Source organism: Nothobranchius furzeri, chromosome 6, assembly GCF_043380555.1.
Source record: "Nothobranchius furzeri strain GRZ-AD chromosome 6, NfurGRZ-RIMD1, whole genome shotgun sequence".
Taxonomy (NCBI): Eukaryota; Metazoa; Chordata; class Actinopteri; order Cyprinodontiformes; family Nothobranchiidae; genus Nothobranchius; species Nothobranchius furzeri.
The window spans coordinates 22,399,653-22,421,483 of NC_091746.1; the positions used below are offsets into that span (position 1 = coordinate 22,399,653).

A 21,831-nucleotide genomic window follows, 5' to 3' on the forward strand; every position below is an offset into this window, starting at 1 on the left:
AAACCCGGCTCGTGCTCGCAGATGCCTTACTTCGGTAGGGAACCAGACCAAATTTTCAAAGTGGGTCTAGTTCCTCGGCTTACCTCTTACTGGTTTGGACCCAAGGACTGTGTTGGCCAAGAGAAGTCTCTCCACACGATCCTTTGTTCTGGATCCCAGTTGTATAGCACCTCTCAGAGTAAGGACTCCAAAGCACTTTACACTGCCATGCATCATTCATCTATTCACACACACATTCACACACTGATGGTGATGAGCTACGATGTAGCCACAGCTGCCCTACGGTGCACTGACAGAGGCGAGGCTCCCTCCGACCACCACCAGCAGGCAAGGTGGGTCTTGCCCAAGGACACAACAGCAGAATTCTCTGTCTGAAGCTGGGATCGAACCTGCAACCTTCCGATTACTGGACAACCCGCTCAACCTGTTGAGCTACTGCTGCCCAAGAGAACTGACATGAGAATCCAGGGTGAGAGCTGTGTCAAAGGTCACGCCAAGATTCCTGACAGAAGGTTTTGTGTGAGAACAAAGCTGACCGAGAGAGTCTCTGACTTTGGGAACCAGCTTGTCTGGGGCACAGATGAGGATCTCAGTCTTATCTTCATTTAGCTGTAGAAAGTTCCCACCATCCACGTTTCAATAGTCTAAGCAGGTGTGTAACAGCTGCAGCTTAGACATCTCATGGGACTTAAAGGAGATGTACAGTTGGATGTCATCTACGTAAAGATGGTAGGAGCTCAGGATGTGCTGAAGAGGGAGCAGAGGAAGAGCAGGGGCACGAGCACAGAACCTTGAGGGACACCATGGGTGAGAAATGTTGAGGAGGACCAAAACTTGGAGACGGCCACAAAGAAGGAACGCTACAAGACTGTTGGAAAACCATTTCAGGTGACTACCTCTTGAAGCTCATCGAGAGAATGCCAAGAGTGTGCAAAGCAGTAATCAGGGCAAAGGGTTGCTTTGTTGACGAAAATATAATATAAACATGTTTTCAGTTATTTCACCTGTTTTGGTTAAGTACATAACTCCATATGTGTTCATTTATAGTTTTAATGCTTTCAGTGGGAATCTCCCCATGTAAATGGTCATGAAAATAAAGAAAACATTAAATGAGAAGGTGTGTCCAAACTTTTGGCCTGTAATGTATTATCATCCATAATTATTTGTAGACAGTTTAGACAACAGACCTCAGCAAAATCTTGGTTGCATCCTCCAGGCTAATGTTCACACCAATGGTGCGCAGATAGACTTGAATCTCTGCTGCATCTATTTTACCTGCAAAAGTTCAACATCCACAAACAGCAAGGAGTTAAAATATTGGAAAAGAATTATTGCACCAACTACAATCATACAAAAAAGTTTTGGCACCCCTGATAATTTTCAGGATTTTCCTATGTTTAGATCAGCTATTTCATTTAAATATATCATATAGTAGATGAACAAAGTGATGTTTGAGACATGAAATTAGGTTTATAGGATTTACAGAAATAGTGAAATAATTACTTAAAATTAGGCATGTGCATAATACCCTCTCATTATTGGAATTGACCTTTGTATGTAGGTCAAGGGTCAATGAGCTTACAAAACAAATGTTTTGTTCCAATAATTAGTGCTAAAGGTTTTTCAAATCAATAAAATGACAAGGTTGTCCTAATTTATGCACATGCCTAATGTAGAGTACCAATGGTCAAGTTTTTTCATCAAACTAACAGAAATTAACTTTTAATTTGCTGCTACAAATTGCGTCACACATCCAGGGACGCATTACATCTGTCTGCCCTCCAAGCAAGAAAAGCAAGGATATATAAAGTTAAAGTTAAAGTCCCATTAGTTGTCACACACACTATGTGTGTGCGAAATTTGTTCTCCGCATTTGACCCATCCCCTGGGGGGAGCGGTGAGCTGCAGACACAGCCGTGCTCGGGAACCATTTGTTGATTTATAAGATGTGCAACCGAACAAAGAAGTCACAATATCTTTGCTCAAGGTCACATGCAGAAGACAAGACACCTGCACTTTCACTCTGAATAAAGTTAATCTTCCTTGAATCATGAATGACTTTTACAACTTTATAGGTTGAAATAATCAAATGTGTTGAATGAACAAGATGTTTAAATCCAAAAGTGTTTGAATAATCTGTGCATTAATAAATGATGTGTTAAATTGAATATTTTTCCTGCAATGATTTATTTCAGATCTTAAACTAAACCAGATCAGGATTTTTCAATTTAACAAGTTAATCTCAGTATACTCATACATCATAAGATTAAAATTAAGGTTTGCTGCCCCCCTCTGGAGGTGCTTGGGTTGCCTCGGGGGGTGGACTGCTGGCAGTTGTGAGTGGGGCCCCTTGGGGGGTCTCGGCGGCAGCCATGGGTTGCTGCCTGGCAGCTGCATCGCCCCTGAGTGAGTCTGGGTGGGGGGCCTGGGGGCTCGGGGTGTGGGGGCGGCGGACCCCATGAGTGGATCTGGGCGGGGACTTAGAATGAGGTCCTGACTCGTAAACTGCCGGGAAGAAGGCAGGAACAAGCGGCATTGCATGGCCCAGGCTCAAGGGCCTCAGGTGGACCTTGGCTCCTCTGGAATAATAACAACTCTGTCCCATCACGGGGGAGGGGGATGTCCAGGAGGGAGAGGACCCAACCTTACCTGGATGTCTCATGTCTTAAATATTCTGGAAATTGCAGAGATGGGAGTAGATATTCTGCTCGGGTGGGGCTGGGTTGGTGCCCTTGGACTCCATGGGGCTCTGCGATGCTGCTTTGAGCCCTGGCGAGATGGGCTGGGGTCTCCATGACCTAGGGGTCATTTTCGGAATGGAGGTGCCTATTGGGGCCAGTGGGGGAGCTAGCTCCCTGGAGGGCTTAGGCCAACCAGCCATTCCTCCCCATCCCCATACATTTTTCTCCTTCTGCTCCTTCACATCATCACACAATCATGCACATAGGACCTTGGGGGGTGGGCAAGTCAGGGGTGCGGGTATGGATCCCATTTCTGGTCATGAGACTTAAGCAAACAGGGGCGGTAACTGATGTTCTCCCAGCCAGGCTACTTTCCGGTAGTGGGTGACCATGTACTGCAAATTGTGAATGGCAGCTTGCTATCTGGGGAAGTCCCCATTTCCCTAAAGCAGGCGGTGGTACAAACTTTGCTAAAGAAACCGGGATTGGACTCAACAGTCTTGTCTAATTTTAGACCTGTATCTACACTCCCTTTCATTTCTAAGATCATAGAGAGGGCTGTGTTTATCCAAATGATGTCTTTTCTACAGGAATGGGGAATTGGAGAAGTATTTCAATCTGGGTTCAAACCTTTTCATAGCACCAAATCTGCATTGCTGAAGGTCCTTGATGACATTTTGCTGGCCAATGATTCTGGTGATGCTGTGGTTCTGGTGCTCTTGGACTTGACATCAGCCTTTGATACCATTGATCATGGCATTTCAATAAACCGACTGGAGCAGTGTGTGGGTATTAGGGGCCAGGCACTCAAGTGGATAAGCTCATACTTGACAGGGAGGAGTTTCTGTGTGAAGTTGGGGGACTGTTCCTCCGACCTGGCTGAGCTGCCTTGGGGAGTGCCCCAGGGATTGATTTTAGCCCCTCTGTTTTTCTCCCTATATCTCCTACCCCTGGGTGACCTATTTCGCAAGTATGAAGTGTCATTCCATCTATATGCTGATGATTGCCAGGTTATTTTTCCCAAGTAGGCGTGGTAGTTTATGCACCATTCAACCTTTGCTGGACTGCCTGGAGGATATCAAGCTATGGATGGCTCAGAACTACTTGTGTTTCAACCAAATTAAGACCGAAGTAATCCTGTTTACTCCACCAAAGACCCTAGGAGGTGCCCAAGGCATTGATCTTTCCATACTGGCAGAAGGCGGTGGTCACTAACCTAGGGGTAAAGTTGGATGCAGAGCTCAGATTTGATTCTCAAGTAAACAGAATCGTGAAATCTTGCTATTTTCATCTCCAGCGGATAGTGAAGATTAAGCCATTTGTGTCACGTAGCCATTTGGAAACTGTGACCTTTGTTACCTGCAGGCTGGATTATTGCAATTCGCTATATGCGGGGCTTAGGCAAGCTCCAGTAGCACGCCTCCAGGCAGTTCAGAACTCTGCAGCTCAGTTGCTCACAGGTACCAGGAGGTCTGAACATATTACACCGGTCCTGGTTGCCTTGCATTGGCTCCCTGTCTCCTATCGCATCAGGTTTAAGGTAATCCTGTTTGTGTTTAAGGCGTTAAACTCGGGGGGCACCTAAATAGCTGTCAGACATCATCCACCGGCATTTCACAGTGCGTTCCCTTAGGTCAGCTGACCAGAGACTATTAACTGTGCCCAGGTACAGCTTGAAATCTTGCGGGAGCCGTGCCTTCTCAGTGTTGGGACCAAGACTCTGGAATGAGCTGCCGGCTGATGTGAAGCAGGCCCAATCACTTGAGAGCTTTAAACGCCGACTAAAAACCCATCTGTTCTCATTGGCGTTAGGACATTGAAGTTAGGTTTGGGTGGGCAGCGTCACTTCGAACACTTCTGGATTTGATTCTGGTAACAGGACTGATCTGGATTGCTAAACTGTACTCGGGAATTCTTATTCTTTTTTTAATTGTTATTTAAGTTTGTTTTATTGCTGTGTTTTTTATTGGTGTACAGCGCTTTGTTTGTCCGCTTTGGGCATGTGAAAGCGCTTTATAAATACAGTTGATTTGATTTGCTGTAGAATCATTTAGTTTAGGAAAATTGTATTAAATAATTTTTATAAACTATTTTCTTGACTCTGTCTGAATTAATTTAAAGTGTGTGTTCCCTGAATAAGTCAAAGAAATTAAATTCTTCTGAATAAACATTCAAACACCAATCAGATTGATATTTCATATTTATATGGAATATCACATCTTATTGATCATTTAATATATATGTAGCCAATCCTTAACGCTACACTAATTTTGTTTCGGTAATTATTGCTCACTTTTTGTAAATCCTATAAACGTAATTTTATGTTTCAAACATCAATTTGTTCATCTGCTATATGATTTATTTTACTAGAGTTGCTGATCTAAACACAGGAAAATCATGAAAATGATCAGGGAAACCTTTTCACATGACTGTATATTGTCCTTAATTCTTTTCACTCCTGTCCATGTACCATCATTGTTGCGGTCAAGATGGCGAAACATGAGTTTAAGCTGTTTCTCATGGTTATGAAGATAGTGGATGAACTCTTCAAAGTCCAAGACTCCATCGTGGTTGGTGTCTCCAGTCTCCACGAGCTAACGGATAGAAGGGAAGGCAGTGAAACACAGCTGCAGGGGCAAAACATATTAGTTATGTTTTACAGCTTTTTTTATGCTATGTTGGTAAATGGTCTGTGTTTGATAAAGCACTTTCTATGGTTCTACAACCAGCTCAGTGGCCTAGTGGTACAGTGTCTGCCCTGAGCCTGGGAGATCAGGGTTCGATTCCTGGTCAGGTCATACCAAATACGTAGAAAAAATGGGACCAAATGCCTCCCTGCTTGACTCTCAGCAATAAGGAGTTGGACTGGTGGGTTAAACCACAAAACAGTTCCAAAGCGCGGTCGTGTCTGCAGCTCATCGCTGATGGGAACAGTGATGGGTCAAATGTCAAGTGATGGAGAACAAATTTCGCACACAAGTCAAAGTTAAAGTCCCATCAGTTGTCACACATCAGAGTGTGTGACAACTGATGGGACTTTAACTTTGACTTCAATCAATGTGCTTTAAAACACACACACTGATGGTGATGAGCTACATTGTGGTCACAGCTGCCCTGAGACACACTGACTGAGGTGAGGCTGCTATACACAGGTGCTACCGGTCCCTCCAACCACCACCAGCAGGTAAGGAGGCTGAAGTGTCTTGCCCAAGAACAGAAGGACTGCAACAGACAGAGCTCAAACCTGCAACCCCCCTGTTATGGGGCAGTGATGGGAATAACGCTGTTTAAAATAACGGTGTTACTAAAAAAATTTGTTTTTTCAATAACAAGTAATCTAATTAATTACCGTTTTCTTTTATCACAACGCCGTTTCCGGATGTTTTCATCCAAGCGCATCACGGCTTGTGAAGAACGAGGAAGACGTGATGAATAGTCTACAGCTGTAAATCCACAGATTCACTGCTGAGGGTGTGAATCTGCAGCCGTGCTCTTCTTGGCGTGACAGCGGGACGTCCAGAAGGTCCGCTCACCTGTTCACCGCTCAGACGTCTCGATCTTCTACCCTCCTAGATCATCCAGCTGTAACCTGTTTCTGATCATGTCTTTATTCCCGCTCTAACACTGGTGGTATCAGTCCCAGACGTCATGGACCTCAGGTGTTAGTAGAACTACCTGTGTGTCTTTACCACCCAGCTTCAGCTCTTCTGTGTTTGGGTCTGACCCAAGTTAGTACGTTTAAGTCTAACCAAATAACTCTATCCCCCCTTGCTTGTTTAAAAATGTATTTGCCACTACTCCATCTTGCATTTTGCATATGGTGAATGCTAGCTTGGTACACAGAGTAGTACTGGGGAGCTTTAAACAAGCAGTTGTCCAGCCAGTAATTAAGAAAACTAGCCTCAACTTGACAGATCTATCAAACTTTTGACAGATTTACAAGATCCCCTTCAGGTTCAAAGTTTTGGAAAAAGTTGTCATTGAGCAACTGAAAGAGTTTCTTGATGAGCATGGGATATCTGAGGTCTTTCAGTCTGGCTTTAAAAAGGGACACAGTGCTGAAACACTATTGAGGGTGGCAAATGACATTTTGCTGTCCTCTGACTCCGGTCATATTGTGGTCTTGATGCTTCTGGACTTGAAGGCGTTACTTAGACCTTCCTGCGTCTAATCAACACGACTCCTTCTAAATAGAGGCCAATGACTCATCACGGGATGGAGAGGCGGGGTACCCAGAGTAGTTTTGGCTTGTTAAATAACAGTAGACTGCTACAGCTGATAAGCTTGAGTCTTCCATATTCCAGTCAGAATGCACAAAGCTCATCGGATGAGAAGCAAAATGTCTTCAAGAAACCAAATAAGTCCAGTTGCCTTCATTTGAACCCTTTGGATAACTAGTATTTTGTTGTTTGACCAAACCAAAAAAGCAGACGGCTTTGAGTTACCCATGTAGCTCAAAGCTATTAGCATTAAAGCTAGTGGTGGTTAGTTAGTATTTTTTATGCTGGTGAAGGTTCTCAGTTATCCAGGTCATGGTAATACAAAGGCTAAACACCAACCATCACGCTCCCGGCCCAGGCTCCAGCTTCTAAACTACACCACCAAGCCAGGCTCAGGCTCCAGCATCAACACCTGATCCTGGCTCCAGGCCCAGCTGCCACACCCAGCCCAGGTACCAGCCCCCAGTACTGGCCACCAGATTGGGAACCCATTCACCCATTCACACACTGGTGGGGATGAGCAACGATGTAGCCACAGCTGCCCTGGGCCGCACTGACAGAGGCGAGGCTGCTGAGCACTGGCGCCGCCAGTCCCTCCGACCACCACCAGCAGGCATGGGGGGTTAAGTGTCTCGCCCAAGGACACAGTGACAGCGAAAGACTGAGTGGGGCTTGAACCTGCAACCTTCCAATTACGGGGCGAGCACCTAACTTCTGTGCAACCGTCACCCAATTATGGACCTTATAGGAGAAATTAAAGACCTAAAACAACAAAATAAGGAGAAAGAGAGAAAAATTGTAAGTCTGAAATGCTGTTTAACAGAACTTGAGCAGTATACCCGCAAGGACGTAATTTTCACTTTAGAAGTGGTGGGGACACGGGGGGGGGGGGGGGGGGGGGGGGTCTTGACAGTATGCTCTAATGGGAAACAGGCTTCAACACAAACGGTTGTTTTCCGCTTGGTCCTAGAGCTCAACCAGTGTCAATTTGATATAGCGTAATATTGTTTTTGAATGGTAAAAATTGCAGGGGTCAAAACTTGACTTTGGAAAAAGTGGGGGGGACACCCCCCCCCCCCCCCCCCCCCCCCCAACATTACGTCCATGTATACCCGTATGAATGATGTTAACATCAGGGTAATGGAGAGCAGGCCCAGATTCTACACCAGGGCAGCAACACTGTAGGAAGGCGAGGTTCTAACAGACAAGGACATGCACTCTCTGGAGAACCAGGTGGCCTCCTTCTTTACCAACAAAGGCATAGCCATATCCGACACAGACATTGAAGCTTGCCACTTATTACCTCGTAAAAACCAAGATGCCAGCCACAATCTTACAATTTGCAAACAGAAAATACAAGAATGCCCTTCTAAAACAAGGGGAGATACTCAAAGGAACTGAAGTGTATGTGAATGAACATTTAACAAAGAAAAATGCAGCAATTGCAAGAAAGGCATGACTCTTAAAAAAACTAAAAAATTTGTCAACATGGACAGCAAACTAAAATATTCATCAAACGGAATGGGTCACCAGAGGAAGCAAAAGTCCAGGTGCTAAAATGCATTAAGGAGCTGGAAAAGTGTGAGTGACTATGGAAATGAACAGAGGGAAAATAAACCATGATGATGATGACACAAACCTCTGATCATACAGAATATGAAGTATATGAATTAGACAGCTACATAAATCCAGAAATGTAACATTACAAATAACTGTGAAAACTACACAGATGAAACCTTTAGCAAAAAAAATGTGGAAATAGTTAAGGCCCTGTCAATAATACGCTTCAATAGCAGAAGGCTAAACTACTTCTTTTGTAAAATAAAGGACTACTTTAAAATTTTAAGAAGTTCAATATAATTGCCATATCTGAGACCTGGCTTGACAGGAATAAACACACTGAGGAGAAACGTGACGAATATAAATGATTCACAATGAATAGGAGGAATAAAAAAGGAGGTGGGGTTGCTATTTATGCAGCTAATGACCCGAGATGCACAGTGCTGAAAAGGATGACAGAAACTGTTGAAAAGATCTATAAATGTTTAACTCTGGACATGAATGTTGAAAAAGCTCTAAATATAATAATTTCATGTATCTACAGAACACCTGGAAGCTGCCTTCAGACGTTTACAGGTAAAGTAAATGAGATACATGACAAAGTAAATAAATATCAGAAAACCAGTAATAGTCTGTGGTGATTTCAATATAGATCTGTTGAATTCAAACGAACATGTAAAAACCACTAACTTTATAAGCACAATGTACACCACCAACTTATTCCCTCTCATTACAAAACTTTCCAGAATAACAGTAGATACAGCAACACTAATATACATGATAAATAACAGAGAAAATAAAATAACGAGGTTTATTTATCAACGATATTAGTGACCATCTCCCCGTCTTTGTCATCATACAAAACTTGAAAAATGAAGGAAATTATACAAAAGTTGAAGAACCCAAACTGACCCCAAGCAAAACTGCTGAATCCATCATTGCACTTAAATTGGACTTAAAAAATTAAATCTGGTAAGAATTATACAGTGGGGCAAAAAAGTATTTAGTCAGCCACCGATTGTGCAAGTTCTCCCACTTAAAATGATCCAATCCAATCCAATTTTATTTATAAAGCGCATTCACAAGGCATTACAACCAAACAAGGCGCTGTACACTAAAAATGTTGGTTAATTAAACCGGCGTTATACAAACATGTCGAACACAGATAAAAGATAAAAAGGAAATACAACAAAATTCCCAAAAATAACAGCTAAAAATCAATAAGACACAGGGTGAATAAAAATTAGAAAAAACATTTTAAACAGAACCTCAATAGTACGGAAGTCGATAATTGTGGCAAAAAATTATTTAGTCAGCCACCGATTGTGCAAGTTCTCCCACTTAAAATGATGACAGAGGTCAGTAATTTACATCATAGGTACACTTCAACTGTGAGAGACAGAATGTGAAAAAAAAATCCATGAATTCACATGGCAGGATTTTTAAAGAATTTATTTATAAAGGAGAATTTATTAAGGAGTCAGAGTTGTTCATTAGACGGAGTAAAATTATGGAATAACAGACACTGAAATGAGGGCATGTAACACATCTTTTAAAAAAACGTACATCAAAACCACAATGTCTAATATGACTGTATGTGATCCAGCGCATTTTAGAAATGTGACAGAAAATGCCATGTTTTATGTACACTTGAAAGTATTCATATCCAGAGAAAATGTCTGTTTATATTAATATTATTCATTGACTTATGTTAAGATTACTGGTAGTCTATTTATATATTCTGTTTTTAATTTATTTTTGTTGTCGTTCATTATTTTTACCATCATTATTACTACTATTTAATTTAATTTTGTTTTTTATAATATTAATTATTATTTTTTTCTCTAACATTCTAAGTAGAAATTGAATCGCTTAAATAGTGTGGGCATAAAAGCTAGGCTTCAGCCGATATCTTTTGGTTATTCTGCTTGCAATCCTTGATTGCGGTTTTCCTTTTCTTATCTTTAAAATAACCAAATAAACAATGTTGATCGACTGAAAAAAAAATTATGAAAGATCTGTGAAAAGAGTCAAAGAGATCAAAACCCAAGTAAAGGTCATCGGTCTCGGCTTACAAGGACAGCTGTCTTTGACCAAAACAGTCATCAGGCTGCCCTTTCAAAAGTCAGCGTGTGCACACACACACACACACACACACACACATGCATGCCTGCCTGCACGCACACACACGCATGCCTGCACACACACACGCACGCGCGCACACACACACACAGGCATGCCTGCCTGCACACACACACACAAGCACGCACACACACACACGCACACGCGCACACACACACACACATGCATGCCTGCATGCATGCACACACACACACGCATGCCTGCATGCATGCACACACACACAGACGCACATGCCTGCATGCATGCACACACACACACATGCCGCGCGCATGCCTGCATGCATACACACACACACACGCGCGTGGACACAGACACACGCATGCATGCATGCCTGCCTGCCTGCCTGCATGCACACACACACACACACACACACACACACACACACACACGAGCCTGTGTGTTCACAACACAAAGTTATGTTGCTGGTGTTCTTGTCTGCTGTACCATCATGAAGATGAAGGATCATTTGCTCTTCAGCAGCATGTTAAACCAAACGACTGAGATGATCTGTGACCTTTTTCTCGTGGCAAACAGACCAACTACTAACACAATCATATCACCCACAGCTACTCATCAGTAAACACTGACTAAGGCCAGCACCAGTGGGTAATCTGGAACACTTTGACTTATAAACAATCCACAGAAAGATATTTTAATGGTTTTATTCAGGTGTGATATAGAGATAGATTTAGCTGCTTCACGGCCAACAGAAGGACTGAGGTCTCCTTATTTCTTACCTTCTCCAAAGAGCCTCTGGTGAGACCTTGGCCTGCAAGACCCGCCCTCAGCTCCAGGATGTCAATGTGTCCATCTTTATTGAGGTCCAGCTGATTAAACAGCTTCGCCCAGTGCTTCTGTCGGTCCTGGTCCAGAAAAGGAGCTTCACTGTCCTGACACTGTGCCCATGGAAACCATGTCTGCCAAGACGTCATGGCTGATCATCAGCTGATGAGATAAAGACACAATCTTGGATTCCCAATTCTGAAGGTTTTTAAATTCTAAAGAATTCAAGCAACAGTTTTATTTCCCGTACTTTATTATTAGTGTCTAAAATCCTCATAAATGTAACTAATTTATCAACAAACTGGAAGGAAATTCAAGTTTATAACCATATCACATATAAAAATCAAATACCATATCAAAATTGTATCTCGATTATTCTATTTCTCATGTTTCTCTGTTGAGTCGCGTTCATGAGCCAGAGCGGCCCAAGAGCAGGCATCCATGCTTTACTCGTCTGATCAGGCTCACAGTGCGTCACCTCTAAAATGGTCAGGGCAGAAACATTCCCAATATTCACTCATTTCCAGACACGCTTTTCCTCGGCAGAATCGTATGGAGCCAGTGCTTATCGAGGCGAGGGACATCTTGGACAGGTCTTCAGTCCATCACAGGGGACATGCCGAGACAATCAACCAGTCACACACTTACTCAGACCTAGAGACAATTTAGGGTTGCTCTTTCACCTAACATGCATGTCTTTGGTCTGTGCAGAACTGGGTTAAACCCTCACATGCATGGGGAGAATGTGATAATAGTTCCACATATACAAGCTGAAGTCGGGATTTGAACCTTCAACCTTCTCGCTGTGATGATGTAACTGTGCCACTCTTTTATTTTCGATAATACAATTACTAAAATCCTTTGTGGATGTATTTTGTTATGTCACCCACGGCTACTTGGAAAGCAGAGGTTTTTTTTTACACGTGTGGGTTTTTCCTGCATTCAAATTTGCGTGGCGGCCGCCTCCAGCCTGATTTCCCTCTGCCCCCAGCTATATGGATGTTCTTTTAACTGCAGTTGCAGCGTTGCGCCACTAGGGTGCTGTATCAGCAGCGGTGCACCGAAAGGCACTAAGACCGCTGCAGACAAAGATCAAAAATTGCTTTTCTCGCTAGTTACATATCTATGGTTGGTGCTACCCCCAGGCTCTTCCATATCAGAGCAGGGCTGTACATCCATCCATCCATCCATTTTCATCCGCTTATCCGGAGTCGGGTCGTGGGGGAAGTAGCCTAAGGCAAGAGGCCCAGACTTCCCTCTCCCCAGCCACTTGGGCCAGCTCCTCCGGGGGAATCCCAAGGCGTTCCCTGGCCAGGTGAGAGACATAGTCCCTCCACCGTGTCCTGGGTCTACCTTTACGTCTCCTCCTGGTTGGACGTGCCCGGAAAACCTCACCAGGGAGGCATCCAGGAGGCATCCTGATCAGATGCCCGAGCCACCTCAACTGGCTCCTCTTGATGGGGAGGAGCAGCGGGTCTACTCTGAGCTCCTCCCGGATGACCGAGCTACTCACCCTATCTCTAAGGGAGAGCCCAGCCACTCTTCAGAGAAAACTCCTTTCGGCCTCTTGTCAGAGACTCTCTTGGTCAGCTTGCTTCTTACACCAAACCTTCCGTCAGGAATCTTGGCGTGACCTTTGACCCAGCTCTCACCCTGGATTCTCATGTCAGTTATCTTGTTGGCTCTTCCTTCTTCCATCTCAGGAACATTGCTAAGCTGAGTACCATTCTGTCCCGCTCTGAACTTGAGACAGTTCTCCACACCTTCATCTCCTCACGCTTAGACTACTGTAACTCTCTTTTCACGTGTCTGAGCAGAACCTCCCTGAACCGTCTACAGGTGGTTCAGAATGCCTGTGCTCGGCTTCTGACCAAGTCCTCCAAACACACCCACATCACCCTGCTTCTCCTCCAGCTTCAATGGCTGCCAGTCAACTTCAGGGTTCATTTCAAGATCCTAGTTCTGGTCTATAGGGCCTTACATGGACAAGCACCATCTTACATTGGTGATCTTCTTAGTCCCTACACCCCCAGCAGGTCCCTGAGGTGATCTTCATCACCACCCTCTCCTTATTCTGCTCTTTGTACTTATTCCGCCTTTCACCGATCCACCGATTCTCTCTCTCTCTCTCTCTCTCTCTCTCTCTCTCTCTCTCTCTCTCTCTCTCTCTCTCTCTCTCTCTCTCTCTCTCTCTCTCTCTCTCTCTCTCTCTCTCTCTCTCCTTTCCCTGCATACATTTTTTTGCACAATTTGAATTTATTTTTCTCATTTTAAACATATTTTTGATGTATTTTTTATGATCATTTTTGTACTTTAATCGTTTTTTTTTTTTTTTTTTTTTTTGCTTCTGGTCTCCCATAGGGCACAGTGTAAACTCCTTTTATGTGTCTATCCGTTTTTTAAGACCCGTGCCTCCATACCTTGGGAACCTATTAAGAGGACATGCAGACCAGTTCCTGTTGACTGCACCTCTCTCCAGGTCCAGGACGCGTGGGGATAAGGAGCATCGTCCCTCTGGAAGAAGCTACTTCTTAACATCAAGCTGTCTCCATGGCTGTCTGGCTTTCACCTAACCTGTTCGGTGACTGGTTTTAACTGTTTTTATTTTTATTTTTGTTTGCTATTATCGATTTTTCTTTTTAGTATTTTGTTTGGTTTGATTTGTGCTATTCAGCGCCCCCTTGAGGATGATGGACAGCGCTCTACAAATCAAAGCCTATAGATTGTTTATGTGAAGCGCTGGTGATTTTTTTCTTGTGAGGCGCTACAGAAAAGATCGTTGTCTTTGTTTATTTCTTTATTTCCTCATCCTAACAGAGTAATGGACGCTCATGTGGTCCAACTGTAAAACAGTAGAGACCGTTTCACTCACTGCGTGTTTTTCTGCCGACCGACCCGCCGCCCATGGACGCGAAGGATCGAGGAAGAAGCAGCCGGGTCCGGGGACCTGTTTACCCGAGCTGCTGCGTCCTAACCCCGGCTCGGAAGCACGGATCGGGCCGTTTACTTACTGCGGTAAAGCCAGCCTCCACTCACGGATTCATGAAGTGAGACCTCACTCGATTTTGCTAGGCTCACGCGTTCCCAGCTTTACGGTAAAAGGTCGGGCCACTATTTTTCAAAATAAAAGCCCGTCTCTGAAAACGTTTTTTTTTTTTACTTGAATTCCATTAAAAAATATTTTTTCAAATAACCAAAGATACCAAATCATTATTGCATCGCCAGTTTAATGGATATTTAAAAAATATATATTAGAAATGGTGGAAATGCCCCAAAACAATATTTAACAATAATTTTTAAATAGAAGTCCATTGGTCCTTGTCAGGTGACGTATTGGGTAATATAGCATTGCATGATGGGATAGCTAGGTGTATAAACAAAGGAAGCACCGGTTGCTTTGTGAACACCAGAACAGGCACAATTTCTAGTCATCAAAGAGATGACAGAGCTAGAAAAATATAACTAATAAGTCAGAAAGCAAAGCTGTGTGAAATGTTATGGTAAGGGCCAAGTCAAATTCAGATGACTAATAGATTTCAAGTATCAATGCACATTGAAAATAGGTCTTTGGTGTATGATGGTGATATAGATCCTGACTGTAACTTTTTAACAATAAGGTAAATGAATGCAATTATTATACAAATGATCAATTTAAAAAGAAAATTAAGGCAGAAAAAGGTATAAAAATGGTTCACTTTAACAGTAGACACTTTTATGCAAATTTTCAAGCCATTAAAGCAAACATAATGCAGTTTAAACAGACATACAAAGTGACAGCCATATCCGAGACTCCTGAAAAAGAAGAAGACTTTGATATATATGGATATGAATTCCATCATTTGGACAGAATCAATAAAAAGGAGGTGGGGAGGCACTTTACGTTGATAAAAACCTAAAGTATAAAAGAGTGGGAAGAGCGATGACGGCTATTGATGGAGCGATGGAATGTTTAACAATAGGCACTTTGCACGAAAGACTGTGGCGTCACATCCGGTGCACGTGATGCGGTGAAGTCTCCTCCGGTGTCCATATGGCGCCTTTTTATACAAGGTGCCTCACAGAGCTACCCAAGTTAAACATCAACGATGTCCACTGACTGTGCCGAACACAAGCCACAACCCCCAATAGCAAGCTGGAGAAGGGTTTTAAGATACACGCATCATCATTCATTCACAGTGTTGGGAGCAATGCGGTACAAAAGTAATTAATTACTGTAATGCATTGCTTTTTGCTGTAATGTGGTAATGTAAGGCATTACAGTGAAAGAAAAGGGTAATATTTACTCGGTACAGTTGTCAGTAACGCGGTAATTACAATGCATTTTTAAACCCAGAATCAAGATGTGTTCCTTAAAAATTCAAATTGCGGGAAACCCGAAGAAAGATCCAGTATCTGCATACATTACGTCATTTATGGACTCAGCTTTGCGGGCAGAGAGGACGCCGCGGTAACGGCTCAACTACTCCAGCTGCGTCCTGCACGCGGCCGCTGTAACATTCACAAAATCGCTCCACTAAAACAAAATTATTCACTTGCGATTGTTCATATCAGCGCATATTCTCTGGTATTTTGTGCTTTTCTGACGTGCTTTGCCTCAGGTGAGCTCATAATCTGTGCCCCGGTGATTTCAACTCATTACTGCTGGAGCGCAGCGCATGTGAAGATCCCTTTGGCTGATCGTTAGAAAGTAGGAAGTCTAGGAAACAGTTTTTTCTGGAAGACGGAGAAAACATGCAGCATGCAGGAAGGTTAGAGAGAGAGGGCCAGAAATTGTTCAAATAAAATCAAGAAAACAAAACAAAGTGTTTGAAAAGAAAAAAAAAGTAGGTAGATTTATCCCCAATACACATTTTTACCAGTGAAAAGCAATAATATATAAGCATTTACTATTTATACATGTGATAGAATCAGATCACCCCAGAAGTCAGTGCCACATCCAGGGACGTATCAAGGCATTTGGGGACCAAGGCAAATATAGGCTTGGAGCCCCCACCACCTCACTCCCTGCTCAGATGGCCCTATAAGATGGCAGCATGTTGAGAGTACAGATTGTTGTTGCTTTTATTTAATAAACAATCATTTTAAAGCCCTGTTATTATATCTGACTGTTTTTAACAGCAATCCTAGCTCAGACACCACATCACCTTCCACATATATGTCATGAGCTCACTGAGCGTCAGATTACCAGATTCATATTGAAGTTGTTTTGGTGAAAGTAACTTAAAGTAATGCAAAAGTAGTGCAATGCCTTACATTTTAAAATCAGTAATATTGTAATGTAATGAATTACTTTAAAATGAGGGTAACAAGTAATAAATAATGCATTACAGTTTTGAAGTAACTTGCCCAACACTGTTCATTCATGAATACAAAGGCGAGTTGTTTGTTCTGGCTCGGCTGGTTCGCTAGCTCTAGGTTAGCATGCTGGGTAGCTAACGCTAGGTTAGCATGCTTGATGTTGATGAAACCTTGATTTATACATCTTATCTAATATATTATGTAATATATTACACAAGTCATAAGGTTCACATCAACATAGCTGCGAGATGCCATTTTAACAACAACAGCATGTCAGAATTCTGAGATTAACAAACATGTTTAGATATGTGTGCTTATTCTGTGCGTTTCTTCGTGAGCCTGCTCTGCTGTGATGTGTGATGTTTTCAATTAAAGTGTCAAAGACAGGCAATCAGGAGAGGTATCCATGAGGGCCTTGTGCTTCAAGTCGATGAGGAAGGCAGAAAAACCTCATACTCTGAAAGTAGGGTGTCATTGGTATTAATTTTTTTCAAGTCAACTGAGATGTTCGAGCTCAGCCGTTCACTGCAGAGGTTTGTTTAAACTTGGGCAAGACTTTGCTACTTCGTATAAATATTTAAAGTTAAAAGTCACGATACATAAATAATTATTGCTTGATGAATTTATGGTCTTTTAATTTCCTAATCTTTTTAACTAACAATGAAGGTTCTGTAATCAGTTTCATGTAGAGCAGTCCAGTGAGAGCATGGGCGTACCTACTGTTCAAGTAAAGTGCTGGCCAAGGTTTGCTCATTAACATGAAATGGCCGAGTTCCATATGGCCACCCTATTTTTGCTTCATTCAATGCACGTTTTGTGTTACCAAACCTGTACACTAACTTTCATTTCTTTTACCTACAGATCGTTCTTAGAGACTCAAAGCCTGTTGTTTTGATGAAGTCCAGCTGCTCTTGTGTTGCTGGGACTGCGATGTGAAACCATATAGTTGCAATTCTGTACCAGGCCGCTCACTTAGCTCAGTGCGCCAGTGGTTCCACCAGTTCACAGCTGCACCGAAGAGGAGCAACGGTGGCACAAACCTCGAACTGCTGTAATTTTTATAATCTCACATGCCACACGATCATTCACGTGATCAAATTTAAAATGAAGAATGCTTTCTTCTTTTTTAGGGAGTGAAACCAGGCCAGTTGGGAGAATGGTTGTCACAAAGCCTGTGCAAGGCCGGGTGTGGAGAGGCAGCTTACAGCATGTTAATACTTAATAACATTAAATTATTTATTTACATCAGTGTCATTTCCAACCCTTATTGGATATTAATAAAATGTGTATGACAGTAGTAGCTCAGGAGATAGAACAGGTTGCCTCATGATCGGAGGGGTCATGGGTTCAATTCCAGCTCCTGTCAGGAGTATTCTGCTGTTGTGTCCTTGGGCAAGACACTTCACCCGACTTGCCTGTGTTGGTTTTGGTCAGAAGGGCCGATGGCGCCAAATGGCAGCCTCGCCTCTGTCAGACCACCCCAGGGCAGCTGTGGCTACAAAGTAGCTTACCACACAGTGTGTGAATTTGAGAGTGCATGAATGATGGAAAGTGCTTTGGGTGTCTTGAAAAGCGCTATATAAATCTAAACCATTATTATTATTATTATTATAAATCGTTTTTGGCTCCACCTAGTGACCTTTTTTTTTCATAGATCACACATGGGCCTGTAAATAAATGATTTATATGAGAATTTTAAATAAGCTTTAATGAGCAGGTAACCATACAACAAAATGTGTTATTGACACACACACACACACACACACACTTACCTCTCCACCAAGGAGTACCCTGACGAGAGGAATTCTTGGGCCACTTCCTGACCCGTCTGTGCTGCGTGTGGCAGAGGCCTGCAGTGAACTGGATCCTCTGGATAGGCCATTGGTGTCTACTCTGGGCATGAGTGCTACCAAACCACTTGTAGAGTCAGAGTTTGGACTGGTGCAGAGAGGGAGTATAATTTCGTATCAGCAGCCTACTCTACTCCAAAAACATTGACCTACACCCCAACGCTCCACCCTAACCCAGCCTTCCTCTGATGGGTCACAACCTTTCACCAACAGAGTGCATTTGGGTGTGCACAGAAGAGGAACAGTTGCACCTGCAAAGCCTGAACGTTTGCTATTATATGGCACATAAAATTGAGGCCTCCACTCGTGACCAAAGCACCGTTCCATAATGGCATATTCTACGGAAGACAAGAATATCATCATCTAGGTTTTGTGAAGTGTGTCACGTGCGTGGCCTCAGTACCTCTGAGTCACTTGCTGAGAGGATGTTACGGGGCACAAGGCAATTAAATAATTGAAAAAGTGAGAGTATTCAGTTAAAAGCTAAGCGTTCTCAGCAGCCCTGAGGTCCCCTGGCAGCTCGTTCCAGAGGCGAGGACCGTAGTACTGGAAGGACGCCTCGCCGTGAATATGTGTCCTGACTTTAGGGATGACAAGGAGACGGCTGCCAAAGCAGTGCAGAGACCGCGTGGGTTCATACTTGTCAACCATGATGGCCACATCAACGGTGAGTAGGTTAGGTAAATCTGAGCATCTGAAGAGTTCCTTGTCACAAATGGGCCATTCCCATCTGTACCGGGTCGGCCCGGGCCGGGTAGCGTAGGTTGTTTACATATCTGGGTGGCCTGGTGTTTTTCCGGGCCAACCAAGGCTCATTCTCAGTCCTCTTCTCGAGGGGGTCTGCTTCAGGCCGACCAGGGCCAACACACCCACTGCTGACAGCAAATTCACACCTTCCATTAGAGCAAGCCTCTGATTGGTGGGTAGAATCAGCCTACATGGGCTTAAGGCAAGGATGTGTGGAATCAACCGGGCCAGGCTGGGGCCGACTGGGGCTACCCGGCCTGGGCCGACCCGGTACAGATGGGAATGGCCCATTATAGACCCCTCATACAAGGAAGACACAAAAGTTACTGCACCATGGGGGGCCGTCCCAATCAATCCCTTCATGGTGCAGTGAAACTTGTAATTTGAATACATCTCACTTTGTAGAAGCAGGGATGATGGCGTCTGACATCTCAGCTCAGTGCAATACACAATAACAATGGTGTCTGAGAAGTCCTGGAACACATCAGGGAGATTGGCTTGCACATGTTTCTTTTTCATCCAGATGCACATGGAGCCCAAAATGGTGTACAGGTAGTTTGTCCACGTGGATATGATCCGGCTAACAGTGGACTGGTGCACAGAAAACCTGTTAGTCAAGTCCCTCTGCTTTAGTCCAGCTGCCAGGTACATCAGGAAGAGGAAGAACTCATCTATGGGTTGTAATGACTGTGGGGCCAGATCATGTGTATTAGAGCAATGCAAACGTTTGCCAGAGCTTGTAGAAGAACAAAAACAGCAATAACACAAATACAAACGTATGTGCAGGACAGATCAAAGCGATGGTTTAATTTTTCCTCTCTGCAGCTTTTGTTCTTGATGTCTGAATCATGAGGGGCACCGATGGCTCGATGAGACTCCAAAAAATCTTGAAATGACGATAACTCGCAAATCTTTAAAAACACAAACAATATTTATTGTCCCAATAAGTAAAAGTTGGAAGAGTAGCATTACTTTTAAAATACCACTTAAGTAACGTGGCATACATGTGCGTACACACACACACACACATATGGAGAGAGAGATGTATGGACTTACATCACTAAGATGAGGAACAATAATGCTGTATATGACAGGTATAATACATGGGGGAGTGGTGGGAGGATGAATTTGGAGATAAGTGAATCACAGGTATGTTATGTTGCTCATATACGTGCCTCTCTACCTGGCATCATTCCTTACACGCACACCATAATAATGTAGTAGCATTTAACTTGCCTTGTGTAGAAACGGATGTCATTGTCAGATCCTGCGAACCTCTCTAATCCGAAAGAGGACTGGATTTTCAGTTTCTCCATTTCGATAGCCATCAATCTTATTTTTTCTCTTAGCTGCTGATTTTCGGTCGCTGCCATGAACATGGCAGCCGGTTCTGGGACAGAAGCGTAATCGTGGTCTGCCACAACAGCAGGGCATTACATAGGCTGTTCACCGATATCGGGGGAATCATCAAAAGACGCAGGTGTTGTGCCAAAAAGCAACTGGCTGCCAAAAAATGATTAGCCACCGCGGGATCGCGCACGGTTAGGGTGATTGCATTTCTAGATGAAATTCCCCAGGATTTTGCCCTAAAACTCGGCATATCTAGCAATATGGACATTGAGAAAGCAGAGATAACCTTGTCCGGTACTTAAAGAGCAAGTCACCCCCAAATCAAAATTTTTTTTGCTGATAAATTATATAAAGGAGTGTCTAATCATGCTACAGACATGTGTAGTCAATAATTTGGCAGTTCAGTGCATCTTGGTTAAAATTCAAATATTCTGCCTAAAACTGTCAGTGTTGCGCTGTCGTCTGGGAAAAATTCTGCACTGTATTTGAATTTAAATCTGCCACCGCTATTGGCTAAGAGGTATGCTATGATGTCATCTGGTATGTTATGATGTCATAATGCCATTGTGAGCCTGTGTGTGTGTATTTGTTAGTGGCTCCGCCCTCTCGGTCTGCCAAGCAACAGCATTTGTTGCATTTTTCAAACATGAAGTGGGAGTGAAGTAAGTTTCTTGTAGGGGGTGACTTGCTCTTTAAACACATGTTTATCGCGGATATTAGTTTTTTCCAGTTCGGAAGTTGTTTTAAGTGTTGCTATTTGTCTTAAACGTTCACAATGAGGATATATTAATCCTTTTTGCAATATTTGCGATTGAAAGATGGTTTGTGGTAAGAACTGGCTTGCTTTATGTTACAGCCTTGATACTAAAAAATATTTTGTTGTGCCTGAAATGAACAAATAAAAAATAAAAAAAGTAAAATGGCGCCCTGTATTGAATGTAAAGTCAAACGTTGTATAAATGGAAAAAAACATTTCTCCAGCGATTTGATTTTTTCCCCTTCCTTTTTTTAGTTCACTTGACATGGAGCCACAGTTAACTAGTTTGGGGCACATTTTTACTTGAAAAATAGTATTTAAAGCAAGTCACCCCCAAATAAACTTTTTTTTTGCTGATAAACTAAATAAACGAGTGTCTAATCGTGCTGCAGACACGTGTCATCAATAATTTGGCACTTCAGTGCATCTTAGTTAAAATTTAA

The 21,831-nt window shown here is 43.1% G+C and overlaps 1 protein-coding gene and 1 long non-coding RNA gene across 4 annotated transcripts in view; one reads left to right on the forward strand and one right to left on the reverse strand.

Moving 5' to 3' along the window:
* Positions 1-14,511, reverse strand: part of slc25a23a (solute carrier family 25 member 23a) — a 38,000-nt gene extending 23,489 nt beyond the window's left edge. Inside the window, exons 1-4 of one of the 3 annotated variants that reach the window (XM_070552004.1) lie at positions 14,398-14,511; positions 11,341-11,548; positions 5,152-5,275; positions 1,188-1,275 (exon numbers count right to left, since the gene is read on the reverse strand). In XM_070552004.1, the coding sequence (XP_070408105.1) occupies positions 1,188-1,275; positions 5,152-5,275; positions 11,341-11,535 (407 nt within the window). In that variant the 5' untranslated portion in view covers positions 11,536-11,548; positions 14,398-14,511. Of the gene's footprint in view, positions 1-1,187; positions 1,276-5,151; positions 5,276-11,340; positions 11,549-14,258 lie in introns of those variants that run through there. The other 2 variants (XM_070552003.1, XM_070552005.1) reach the window with 2 other exon arrangements.
* Positions 14,262-17,929, forward strand: LOC139070265 (uncharacterized). Its single transcript, XR_011520801.1, has 3 exons — positions 14,262-14,401; positions 17,546-17,735; positions 17,815-17,929. It is a non-coding gene; the product is annotated as an uncharacterized lncRNA (long non-coding RNA).
* Positions 17,930-21,831: the final 3,902 nt, after the last annotated feature.